The following is a 13884-nucleotide window of genomic DNA, read 5'->3' as shown; positions in this document are numbered from 1 at the left end:
ATTAAATGGTGGATAACATATGATGTATAAGAAACTTTCCTGTGAAATCTGCATGATCCTCTTGTTCATCAACATTGCCAGAGTCTGAATCGGGCTGGAATTGGTTTGAAATTGACAACATCCTCTATATTTATACTAGAGCAGAACATGCAGTTATGGAGGGGCGGGACATTTCCCAAGGGTCACCCATTGATTGATAATGTAAAACTCCAGACGAATGTTCGTGTTCATCCGTTTTTAACGTGTCTTGACTGTCATACAGACTGACATTAATGACAAGTGAGATCTTTAAGTGTGACATGATGGATTACGTCGGGGATCATGTTTGTACAGTCTGACAAGGAACAATCATAAAAGACTATTATAAATTGCACTGTTCACCCGGCTTTTGATCAGTGCAGTCGGTGGACAGCAACTGCACTGGACTGCAGAATACGACACAGCCGCTTCACTGTTGCAATAGTTTTTTGACATACCCCTACTCTTTACGAGAAGTGCCATGGGATTTTTAATGACCAGACTCAGGACCAAACTTCAACAACATAAGGGACGCAGCTGATGACGCTATGAGTGATCAAGCATTCCAATGTATAAAAAGCTTTCATTAGATTCCTCCATCCTCATTTTCTTTCCTTGCAGCCTTCCCTCGCATCCTACAGGGGGTGGAGCTGAGATGCGAGAAAAGGAAGCGGGAAAAGCAGTGGCGTCATGCCCATTCAAGGTGGGCACGTGCCCCCTCAGATTTTTCCTCCCTGGTAATTTTTTTTGTCACAACTTTATTCCTATTATGCATAATACCAGAGCCTATAACAACTCAAATGTATTCTTCTGTATGTGTAATAAATCGGTCAGCATCAGCCCGCTCCTTTTTCCTAATATGGTGTCTGTGTATATCAAATCTAGAGGCTACGCGCGTATCGCTCTAAAATCTTTGCTGTGTATGTTCAAGCAACTCACTCGTCTCGCACGTTGAGCTGGCAATGTTTTACAGATGGTCTTGAATTGGTAAGTGGGCAAAGCAACAAATCGGCATTGAATTAGTTATCGGCTGATATTAAAAGGTAGTGGGTTTATTGGTGGTTAACCTGGACATTTTAACTTGATCAAAAAGTTATGGATTTGATATTAGCTGCAAATTCAGAGCATTAATTTAAGTTGTGTCAGTGCAACGTTATCGATAGCTAGCCTAGTCTAACCGTAAACTAGTTGGCTAACGTAACTGCCTGCCATACAAAGCCAATAAGCCATAGTAGGTTAAATGTACAAGTTACAAGTTATTAGCTTTTCTGTTAGCTCATAAATTACTCTTTACAAGTTCATTATTTAAAATAATATAATAATGAGCAGTGTAACTACAGTATTTCAATGATTTTACTAAAGTAATGTTACATATTACATTTGATTTGATTACTTTAATATTTGATTACTCACTTTACTTTACATTTCTGTCAAATATTAACCATTTTCAAATAAACGGGGTAGTGTTAACCTTATTCAGCACTGAAATCTGTCAAACTTCTTTCAAAGTCCTTCATCACATAGTATTAATATTAAAATAACTTAATTTTAGAGCACCCCAAAGTCAGACCTCAGCACCTTTATGTACTTTTAATGTAAGATCGTTCTTAGGTCACATACCAATTTATAATCATAACATAAAAACTGCAATGGTACTGTTTTTAAAATCATGTGTAGTAGGCCTAAGTGTACAGTAAGTGTGTGTGTAAACATGCTTTAATGAAGTAGACTTCAAAAGCTTTTGAATTTGAGCTTACAGTTCTTTCATCAACCTGTCTTTTACATAAACTTACAAAATAGATACTTTAACTTAGTCCTCAGATAGAGGAGGGTTGCTGCTAGCTCCGTTAAGGTATTTCTGTCCCTCCCAAACTGCATTGAAATAGTATGTTTAGCAGCCAGAATTTAAACATTTTCAGGGGGAGAAACCCCCTGACCCCTCCTAACATGATCCATATCACCCGTCAGAAAACAATTGCAACGTCTCAGATTGTGCCCCCCAGAATTTTGGCTTGCATGAAGCCCCTGGGGAAAAGGAAACAAGGATTTGCTTCATTCACTCACAAAAATGTGTCCCTGGATCACAAAACCAGTCTTAAGTAGCACGGGTATATTTGTGGGAATAGCCAACAATACATTGCATGGGTCAAAATTATAAATTTTTCTTTTATGCCAAAAATCATTAGGATATTAAGTAAAGATCATGTTCCATGAAGATATTTTGTAAATTTCCTACCGTAAATGTATAAAACATTTATTTTTTTGTGAGTGAATGCAGCACAATCGCGAACATAAATGGACAAGGCGTTTTTCAACCTCTTTGCCTGATTTGTTAAAATCGAGTGGGAGATTGAAGAACACTGAGAGAGACTGACTGCATATGAATGCAAGGGATTTGCTGTAAACTAGCCGTTATTTAACGTTTTATTTGTGTGAACTGAATTCTGAAAGTGGTTCCAGTGATATCGTTCCTCATAGTTGTAGTGTGTGGGCTATTCTTTTCCATTTAGAATGATTTTTTTTTAAAACTACATTTTATCATTATCAATATAGTTATCATCCTTGATGTGAACGAGCCTTTGGTGTTTATAGTATGAAATGCAGTGAGCTGAATGAACGCAGTTCACACAGAACGCTTTTTTAATCTTAGAAACACAAGGCGCAGTGCAATGAATGGAATAAAAAACGTGTAGTTCATTCCACGTGAAAGGCAATCGGCAAAGCCAATTTGGCTCCTACATTGTTGTATTTATATTTTAAACATTAGTTTGCAGTTAGGCTGTTTACTCTGATAAAGTCTAGGGACAATCCGCCCTGCCCCTTAAACCACCCACACACACACTCTACGCATGTACCCTATACACATAGCTTTAGATGAGACCACAGAACATCTCACTTTGACTCAGAAACTTAGTTGGAAAGTGTCACTGTGCATGAAAAGCATCTTTATTTTAATCACTGCAAACAAACAAAAAATGTACAGTGTTCAAGAAATGTCTAACACAAAATGCACAAAACTGAGAAATTGCATTGCAGAGTACTGAAACTGACTTTACATTTGCACACTGAATTTAAGTACATTTATTCCATTTGCAATTAAATTTGTGATGTACAGCTGTTTCTGTCCATACAAAGAAAGTAAATGAAATCCACAACTTTGACCACTTTTGACTTTAATGGTATGGATAAAAACACAGAGTCATTCATGTAAATATCTTCTTATTAAGATTACATGAATGTAATGTTCATTTCTGAGTGATCGGTACCTGTAAGAGAAAAAAATTTCTGTTTTGTAAGACTGGCATTTCCTCCGTGTCTCACTTTCAAACCACATCCTGTGAAACTCATGTGAAGACATGTTATGAAAAACCATAATCCAATCCAAATAGATTCTCAAAACATGTTGTCTTTACGAAAACATAACAATAATTCATACCTTTTTATTTTAAACTATCATTAAACAAAATTAAAACAATAAGTAAAAATACATAAATAGTACATTTTATAGTGTAGAAGAAAGAGAAAATCTGTTTTTTCATGCATTTAAATAATGAAATAATAAATAATATAAACTGTTTCATATTAAAAACAGGTTAGGTTATATAATAATGCCTTGGGAAATATGTTTAATATATTTTGAGTAAGACAAAACAAGCAATAAAATAAGCTAAAAATAACAAAAATAAAATCCAGGTATTTTCTTAGGGCCTTTTTATGAAAATATTATTTTTTCATATGCTAAACTCAAATGTTAAACATGTTTTTAAGTTTACACAAATGAGCTTTATGTCAAATACTGAATAGACACCACGAATTGATAACTAAACATAAATGGAAACGGCCTGAGGTCAATCCATGCTATAAATGCTGAGTGCAGAGACAAGAAAACCCTCCTCTGCTGTCACTAAAAATATGCCAAAAAACATGTTTATCAGTCAGTTATTGCAGTTAGTAAACAGACTGTTAGAGTGGTGTTAACTCAAGGTCAAGTAAACACTTCAACAATATAAAATAAAATAATAAAAACATGCAAATCAGACTTTTATGGTATAACTAAAAATTTGGGTTTTTTTTTCTATGCAAAGTTTAACGAGGTTTATGCAAAACAACCATCAAAAAAATAAAATGCATGTCATAAAATGTAAATCTACAATCTAACCTTATTTCAAATGCAAATTCTCAACAAAAACATACAAGTAAAAATTCATGAACGAACAGATTTATTGTTTACAGGCTTGGGCATCGACCTATAAGACAAAAACAGACCTTAAGAAATGTAACCATATTGTCTTTTACTAAAGTAACCGTATAGTTCCACCATGGTATACAGTGACCACCTTTTAACCATGACATTTCACATTTGTTGTAAAACCATGACATAATAAAGGATAATATATTTTTTAAATATTTTTTTATTCATAATGACAAAGGCAATGTGAATGCATGGATACTTCTCCTTCCTCACACACACACACTATGGACTACATTTCCCACGTTCCCAGACGTTAATTGTTCAGTTTTCAGATAATAAAATTCACATATTAAAGTGAATTAAATGTAATAATAATTACAATAATAAATAAATGCTGGTCTAATTATTTTATGGTTGTATACTGCTTATATGGCAGAAAATATGGTCATGCAATATATGTTAGTGAATGGAATTGAACTTCCATAAACCAGTAGAGTAGTGGTCTGGGTTCAAACATTCCGACATAAAGTGCAGCTGCATTCACGTGACGTGCCTGGAAAGAAAGCGAGGCTTCGTTGATCACGTGTTTCTAAAAACAATACGCGCTCCTGAGAAATTGCTCTGCGTCTCGATGAGCACGCTTTGAAGCTTCAGTGTCACATGTAACATCAGGCTTGTTCGACTTGAACCGGCGCTGCACAGACCGATCGGTTGATGACATCAAAGTACCGCGAGAGCGATTAGAGAGCAGACGGCTCCTTATGCTTTTGAATCGCTCTCGCGGTACTTTGATGTCATCAACCGATCGGTCTGCGCAGCGCCGGTTCAAGTCGAACAAGCCTATCACCATCTCCAGCGTCTCAGGTTCGTCTACCTGTGTGTAGGTTATTATAAGATTAGGCCTAACTTACCGCCATCAAGTCGAGGTGTGTGTATCCTTGGTCATCTCCCTTCCCCTCAACATCCACGATCTACACCATCAAACGGCAAAAAGAGTAGGCTAATCTATAACCTATAATGTCAACAGAATAAGATCCTCGGATGCACCCGTTATGTGCCACTGAACTCTTCAAGATAAACGAAGCTTTACGAAACTGTGAATCAATTGAACCAATTGTTTCGGAAAACGATTCACTGTGGCTCGAAACGCGACACGCTGGTGACCTCTACTGGTCAAAAACATCTATTAAATTTTTTTTCAAACCAATTGCAAATGTTTTATTGAAAGTGTAATCTATTAAATGTAATTTAAAAATGACTTGATAATATGAAATGTCTGTATAGTAACGAAATGCTATATAAACAAATTTTTATGTTATAAACAAAATACTATGTTATATAAACAAAATGCTATGTTTGTATATGCTATATATATAAAATAACTGTTTTCGATTTTAATATATTTTAAAATATAATTTGTTCCTTTAATCAAAGCTGAATTTTCAGCATCATTACTCCAGTCTTCACTATCACATAATCCTTCAGAAATCATTCTAATATGATGATTTGATGCTCAAGAAACATTTATGATTATTATCAATGTTGAAAACAGTTGTGTAACATTTTTTTTAGGATTCTTTGATGAACAGAAAGTTAAAAACAACAGCATTTATTTGAAATAGAATCTCGTGTAACATTATATATGTCTTTACTGTCACTGTTGATCAATTTAATTCCTACTTGATTTATTGATTATTTTATTTATTCCCCCCCCCCCCCCCCCCCCCCCCAAAAAAATAAAATTCTTATTGACCCCAAACTTTTGAACGGTAGTGTTTAATGTTACAAAAGATTCTGTTTCAGATAAATGCTGTTCTTTTGAACATTCTATTCATCAAAGTATCCTGACATAAAAATGTTAATAACTGTTTTCAACATTGATAATAATGAGAAATGTTTCTTGAGCATCAAATCATCATATTAAAATATGATGATTTTATAAATATTAACCTATAATAACTGTTTATTTTCGGACTATTTAGTCCAGCGGGTCGCCGCCGCTGTGGAGTAGCACAGGACCTGGGTGACTCGTCCATAGTCACAAACGGAGAGAGAAGTAGCGAACAGTTTAATGTTTTTCTTTTGCTGTATTTATTTATTCATTCGGAGAGAATGTGTTAAAATAAGAGTTTATTTCCTGTCAAATAAATAAACATACCCCTTATAGGCTATATGAATGAAAAAGTACAAAAGAACATAGAGCTGCTAATGTGAATATTAATTAAATTAGCTGTCAGAAGACGCATAAAAAATTATTAGAGTACCTTTTTCAATACATCACATACTCCATATTTATTACATCATATAATTAGCAGAGCTCTTCTTCGAGAGATTCAGATTTAGCAAATACTTCATTAAAACTCTTACAATTTGAAAAACAGACATTGCTAAAATTTTAGTCTGTAGCTTAAATACACATTATCTTTATTAAGAAAAATAACTTGACATGAATCAATCAACGCGTTACATTCACATGTCCTTCTAACACATTCAGTAGTGAATGTAAATTCATGTCAATGTCAGGACTGATTTGACTATTATAACCAGCCAAACCCATTAACTCATGATTCCTCAACCAGTCAGCAGGAGCCATTAGCACAATTAAACAGATTCAATACTGAACACACTGAGTACTTTGACATATTTATGGCATGGTTTCTGAGTGAAATCTCGCTTGTTTTGACAAATGCATTTGATAAGGTTAGACAAATCAACCAAAATGTTGACTGACACAATTTAAAGACTGCAGTATATAGTGCATTTTTATTGAGATATTGCTGGGATGTTAAACTTTTCACACGTGCTTGACAGTTATCTGAAATTGTCTTACACTCTTTCCCATTTCTCACTTTCAAATACAATCCACTTCCTGTGAGACCTAAGCTTCAACCACAGTCAAGTTATTAGAGAAACAACAGAATCCAATTGTAACGGGGACAACAGAATCAGTATTCAGTGTGTTTTACCCAACAGAGGTTAAATAAGGCCTAGGTTCGACTCTAGGACTGTTTAAAAGTAGAAGTTTAGGCCAAATTAAATTCAAGCAATGAACAGCCGGTAATTGTATTACAAAGAATCAGCATAAAAAAAAAATAAAAAAAAAATAAATAAAAAAAAATCTGCAACAAACAATGCAGTCACATTAAATCTGCTGCTTATGATCATTTGACATGCCGACCAATAAAAAAGGAAAGGGTGAAAGAATATTAATTAGTTATTAATTAGCCAATTATTATTATTATTATTATTATTATTAAAATATTAGCCTACTCTTCCATAGTGATTGAAAGTTCAAGAGGAGCATATAATCTAATCATGCCAAAGGTTTTGGGTCATCGTTTTGTTGTCATGATAGTAACATTATGAAGAATAGGCTATTCTTTTTCCTTTTCTTTTTTTTATGATATATAGGCTACATATGAATCAAAGTTTTGTTTTGATCGCTAAAATGTTTACAGGCGCATCCTTCTGATCAGCTCTCAAAGACACATCACTTATCACATTTTTTATTTTCTTACTATAGTGACTTTGTGATAACATTTTATAAAATATTGAACATTAAGAAAACGATACTGCGTTGACTTGCATTATGAATGCTCAAGCACATGATAGCTAGAAAAAAACGAACTTAAAATCAACCTAAAATGATTTGCTTTGAAAGGTGTCCATCGCTTGGTGTCCCGTTATGTGCTTTCTTACTGAACTCTTCAAGATAAACGAAGCTTTTCGAAACTTGAATCAATTGAACCAATTGCTTCTTCGGGAAATGATTCACTGTTTCACAGCGCTGGAAAAGCCACAAGCTGGTGACCTCTACTGGTCAAAACAGTGTAAATGCAACGAAAACTCAGCCAAAACATCCATTACAACTTTTACAAACCAATTGCAAATGTTTAGTGAAAGTGTAATCTATTAAATGTAATTTACAAATCACTTAATAATATGAAATGTCTAGGTGTTATAGGTATAACCATTGACATTTCAGCACGTTTCGAAACATTTTTGTTCACTGAAATCACGTAGCCAAACTTGTGCAGTTTATTTTATACACAATCCGAATCACTGATTCGAAACAAACGATTCGCAAACTTTTCGAAGCTTTACGAAGCATTGGCGTTTCGAAAGCGCCAATTTGATAGGTTAAATGTTAGAGGCATTTTTGTAACGTGTTACGTGACTCACATTCAAAACTGAACACAGCAGCACACATTTAGACACGAATTATCTTGATGATGAAGAACAACATTGTGAAGAGTTTCTGCTGAAGGCTACAACAGACATGAGGAAAACTAATAACCTGTTTATTAATTTAGGACAACCATAGGCTATTGATAATACGTTTTTAAAGGTTGTTGATCATTGAAGTTCAATAAATGTACAAACATATGTTTATCAAGTTATAACAATGTGTGCATGTGTGAATAATTGTAACTGGACAATAAGGTCCTGGCCTTTGAATAGTCAGATGAGTCAGAAGACGAACACTCGTTTAGGCTATATCCGCTTTGAGGCAACTATAATCAGCGGACAATACAAGTTGGACAATGATATTTTCGGATAAAGGAATAACAATTTTATTAAATTATTAATTGATGAAGTAAATACAAAAATCATACGGGTGAGTGAATGACAAGTAACGTCATTCTAAGTTTAGCATCTGCACGTGGTTTCTACATCATAAGTTATATGGTGAGAACTGCAAGATAAAAAACAAGTTAAAGATAGATATGGGCCTTGCACGAAAGAAGGTCAAGTGTGTGAAGTTTGTTTGGGTTACACAACCCTGTTCCAGTCATCTAGAAATACTTTACACCTCTACAAAACAAGAAAATAATTAAAACAAGATACATACACATCTGATATGAAGCAGACACTACTTGAAACATAATGCAATAATCAATATGCAATCAAACATTATATAAATGATAATGGAAATTAAAAATTATAAGCATATATTATAAGCATATTATATAATTATAAATTATATAAAAATAGGGAATTAAATGAATAACAAAACTTGTTTTGTATTTTCCAATTAATTTCCTATCTTTCATCAAATAAGTAAATATATTAAATCTTTAAATCATAAACAGTAACACTGAATCTCTTGAATGAGATCCCTCTGTTTCTGATGACGGTTAGTTTATAAAGTCCAGTGTGTTCAGATCTGATGTTTCTGATGACGTTTAGTTTATAAAGTCCAGTGTGTTCAGATCTGATGTTTCTGATGACGTTTAGTTTATAAAGTCCAGTGTGTTCAGATCTGATGTTTCTGATGACGGTTAGTTTATAAAGTCCAGTGTGTTCAGATCTGATGTTGCTGATGACGGTTAGTTTATAAAGTCCAGTGTGTTCAGATCTGATGTTTCTGATGACGGTTAGTTTATAAAGTCCAGTGTGTTCAGTTCTGATGTTTCTGATGATCAGAGATCCAGTTTGACTCTCTATCTGGAGACTGTTTTTTAATTTCACATTACTGTATATGAATATTAATGAGTGATGATCAGTGACCGGTGTCAGATCTGAAGACGGTAGATGATCTCTGTGTATTCTGACATGCTTTCCTGATCTAAAACACAAACACATGGAGATTTTAACATATGATACTTCATCAGGTGACATTTCACACTGATGTATTTTCTATTCTAAAATAAAGATACTTTTCATTTTAGAAGTATTAAATGTTCAAAATTAAATTTAGGCTCTAAGTTGTAAAACTAATTTGCATAGAAAGAGTGTTGTTTGTCTTGTCATTTAGTAATATAGTAATACTTGCTCTCTGTTTTTTCTCGGTTGCATTTCTTGCCGCAACAGTAAAACACACACACACAGAAATGAACAGCAGAAGCAGCGCACAAACTACTGTTAATGAATATCAAATGAGATGAAGTCTGTTTCATTTTTGTAATAAAGAAAGAGAAAATGGTCTATCCTTTCAGGACTTCATATAGACACCGTATGAACTGCACATTTATAAAGAAAATATGTTGAAATTGTTGCTGCTGACATACCTACACATGTGTGACTACACATTACACTAATTCCTAAAGAGTTAGGGTTAGGAGATGGTTAATTTCTCAATTATTAATATTAACTATAAGCACGTCATGCAAAACCGGTAATACAATTCTTCTTGCTATATAGAAGCTGAAGGAAATTGTACCTTTTTGTGCCGTTCTTTTGTGTTTCCTGTAGAGAAAGTACATCAAACCAGCAAGTGAAAGCAGAAGTGCAGCAGAAATACATGCAGCAAGGACTCCATGTCCACTCGGAGATCCTAAAAGGAAAAGGGGTTATTAACTTAACTTTGGCCTCATATCAGCATTGCCTCCATAGACCCAGAGCAATGATACCAATGCCATTCAGACAGAGGCAGAAAATATTTAATCTGTGATATTTGATGAAACAGAACAATTCAGTAAATAGACACTAATTACTGTTGATGTACCTTCACATGTGTGACAGAGTTGTGTGATGTCCAGATGTGTGGTCTGGTTCCTGATGGGATTGTTGATCACACAGCTGTAAGTGTTTTTATCCTGATATTCCACCTCCAGAGGTAGAGAGAGACTGATGCTGAGATCAAACACACTGATCCTGGACAATACACTGATTCCTTTGTACCAGGAGAGAGTCACATCACTCACGTTCAACACTGAACACACCAGTGAACATCTGGACTCTGATGAACGTTCAGATGATGAAGAACAGTTTAAAGAGTTATTAGTGATGACAGGATTGGCAAGAGGAGCTGGAAAACAAAAATAACATTAGAAACCGTAAACGTCAATTTGATCTGTAATTAAAAGAATGTATACAAGATACTAATGTTAACTAATAGGCATGACATGTTTATTTTAAATGTTCTCATGAGTTTAATTTGATCATAGTAAGTCTGTCTGACATAGATGTACATTTATAATACTTCAATTTACTCACCATAGACAGTAACATTGAATCTCTTGTATAAAGTTCCTTTGCTGATGACGGTTAGTTTATAAAGTCCAGTGTGTTCAGATCTGATGTTTCTGATGGTCAGAGATCCAGTTTGTTTGTCCATCTGGACTATTTTCTCAAATATCATAACAGTGTTATCTATATAGATGTTCTGTCTGTGGATTTCACCTATACGCCTATCTTGAGGTCCAAACGTCCACAGTATCTGATTATCTCTCTGTACTTGAACATCAGTGTTTAGAGTGACAGAATCTCCCTCAGTCACTGACACTGACTTCACTTCATCAGTACCAGCACCAAACACACCTGAACAAGATATAAAACACATATAATTATCTGACAGACTTTATATAATCTCATTTCCTGTTTAATCATGTAGGCCTACTTCTAAAAGGTAAAACATGTTTGTCTCTTGTAAAAATGCATTAGTGTTTAAATAAATGATCTACTGCTGATTAAAAGTATAAAGAGTTTCTCACCGCTCAGGACAAACAGGATCAGAACACACAGAAGAGAAGACATTGTGACAGAAACGTCCTGCCGAGAGTCAGAAGAGCGACTTCCTGATTAAAAAATTGAAGTTTTTCCAAAGTCTAAACTGCTAAATCAAAAGCAAGCTGGATTTAGTAGTCTCTGTTCCCTATCTGTGCTCTGCTGACTAAGTTCAATGTATTCTTTATCTTCCTCTCAATATTTCAGAAACTCTCACTGTGTATCTCATGAACAAATGTTTCATCACAACATCATTCTGGATTCCTCTTCATTAGAAAACTCTCATTTTCAAGTTGTTTCGGAGTCTATCAGGTTCTCAGAAGGTTTGTTTGTGGTTGTGAGAAGAAACTGCATGTCTCACACTCTCACGAACACAAACACACATTATCAACTGAACATCCGGCCAGCACATTAAACCACACAAGCATTCAGTTCAAACTCATTTACTGACCTCAATAACACAAGAGCTGACTCCAAAACATGTGCTGGATCACACAATACAATGATGAATATCTTTCAAACTATTTGAATGAGTGAATCAAACTATTATTGATTTAATTGTCTTTTTTAATTCAATTCATATTTTAGTAGGCAGATTCATCAATTGTTCATAAATTACAAGATGAGCACATTTTAATTATATCAAATCAAATGCATTTTACACTTTGATGTTAATGCATATGTAACAAGGGCCCTCAACGTAGGTTGGAGCAATGGACCAGTTTCTAGGTCAGTGGAGAACAGAATATTGGCAGTAACTGAATCACAGACATCAAGTAAGGAAAGTATTTGTAATTGTAAATTGAACAGTCAAATACATAAAATGGAACAGAGTTTTAAACAGCAAGGATAACAAAACCATAAAATTATACACAAATTATGAATTCTCTGTTGTCTTTGGGTTTTCTTATCTTATTCCTTTAAGATTTAAATTCCTTTTCTTTTTTCTTAAAACAATTTAATAAATGTTATCTATTTTATCTCTGTTTACATATATCTTTAGTAAGACTTTTATTAGATTGTTCCGTATTTTTTGGACAGCTCCCTGTCTTTCTTTTGTTTTATTATTTTAGAGTTTAGGGTTCTAATTCTATTTTGCCTTTAGTGTTATAATTTCCTATACCGTGTTAGACAAACCAAATAATCTCTTAAACAAAGTAAAATGGTGTATAACCATAATTTGACCAACGGAAACTTCTTATCACACTGAAATGGTAAAAGGAAATTCAATATTTACATGTGACCCACATTCAATAAACAACACTCTTGTTTTAACTCTTTCTTTGAATTGTCTCTTGAATATTGTCCAGAAAAAAATACTTTAAGAGATCCAGTGAGTAAATGCACAATCAGTTCAATCCTACCAGTTCGAAGAAGTGGTCCAAACAGAAAAAAAAAGAAAAGTCCTCCTAATTGAAGAAGTTGATGTCTCTGGCGCAACGAAAACCTTGTGATACAGTAAAAGTGTCTTTTCCCCAGGCTCAGAAATCAGCATTCAATTTTGGTGGCTCGCCATCTCAAATCCATGAGAGAATTTTCCAGTGAAGCAGTAAACCTGACCTGTTTTACCAAAACAGTGTCATTAACATTCGATATTATTTCTTTATAAATTTTCTGCTCTTTAAACAGTGTTTAAACATACATTTTCACTTTCATGACGAACATGTGATATCTCACAGGCATATTGACAATGTGCAAATTAATATTCATTCATAGCTAAGCAAAAATATATTACTCAACATTTCAAAAATCATATTAACATTCAGAAAATATGCAAATAGACTTCACAGCGTGCATAATATGCATAATAACATAAAATACATCCATTATAGAAAATAAAACAAATAAACTCACCAAATCCCGAGTTTCACAGTTTTTTTTAAACACCCGCTTCAGATTCAAAGGAGCTTCACAATCGGCTAGAATCCGCACTTAAATCAGCAATCACCATTCTTATTAATCCTTTCTGCATCACTCTCATCTCGTGTTCAGCGCGTCTCTCGCATTTCCGTGTGTCATCCGCTGACGTCATACGCAACTCGTGTACACGTAATATATCACATGTTCGGTGCTAGACCATAATGCATATTATTTTTATTTATTTTTATTTAATTCACAATGGATATGAATAGATCGTTTCAACTTTTTTATTAAAAGTTTAGCTATTAGATTATGCAATTATATTATCCATTTATTAATTTTTTTTAGTACCAAATTAAACATGG

The 13884-nt window shown here is 34.0% G+C and overlaps 2 protein-coding genes across 3 annotated transcripts in view; both read right to left on the bottom strand.

The window, feature by feature from the left end:
* LOC143735448 (SLAM family member 5-like) overlaps positions 1 to 13673 on the bottom strand; it is a 173356-nt gene extending 159683 nt beyond the window's left edge. The window contains exons 1-2 of the mRNA XM_077225617.1: positions 13514 to 13673; positions 11647 to 13219 (exon numbers count right to left, since the gene is read on the bottom strand). Of these exons, the coding sequence (XP_077081732.1) occupies positions 11647 to 11689 (43 nt within the window). The 5' untranslated portion in view covers positions 11690 to 13219; positions 13514 to 13673. The remainder of the gene's footprint in view (positions 1 to 11646; positions 13220 to 13513) is intronic.
* Positions 9558 to 13884, bottom strand: part of LOC143735458 (SLAM family member 5-like) — a 220643-nt gene continuing 216316 nt past the window's right edge. Inside the window, exons 2-5 of one of the 2 annotated variants that reach the window (XM_077225638.1) lie at positions 11150 to 11473; positions 10659 to 10961; positions 10374 to 10487; positions 9558 to 9779 (exon numbers count right to left, since the gene is read on the bottom strand). In XM_077225638.1, coding sequence (XP_077081753.1) covers positions 9727 to 9779; positions 10374 to 10487; positions 10659 to 10961; positions 11150 to 11473 — 794 coding nt within the window. In that variant the 3' untranslated portion in view covers positions 9558 to 9726. The remainder of the gene's footprint in view (positions 9780 to 10373; positions 10488 to 10658; positions 10962 to 11149; positions 11474 to 13884) is intronic. The other variant, XM_077225637.1, reaches the window with a different exon arrangement.

This window comes from Siphateles boraxobius, unplaced genomic scaffold (genome assembly GCF_051911475.1).
Source record: "Siphateles boraxobius isolate OS27281-9 unplaced genomic scaffold, OSU_SipBor_1 13, whole genome shotgun sequence".
In the NCBI taxonomy this organism is placed as follows: domain Eukaryota; kingdom Metazoa; phylum Chordata; class Actinopteri; order Cypriniformes; family Leuciscidae; genus Siphateles; species Siphateles boraxobius.
The sequence above is the reverse complement of the archived record's forward strand: the minus strand, read 5'-3'. Positions and strand labels throughout refer to the sequence as shown.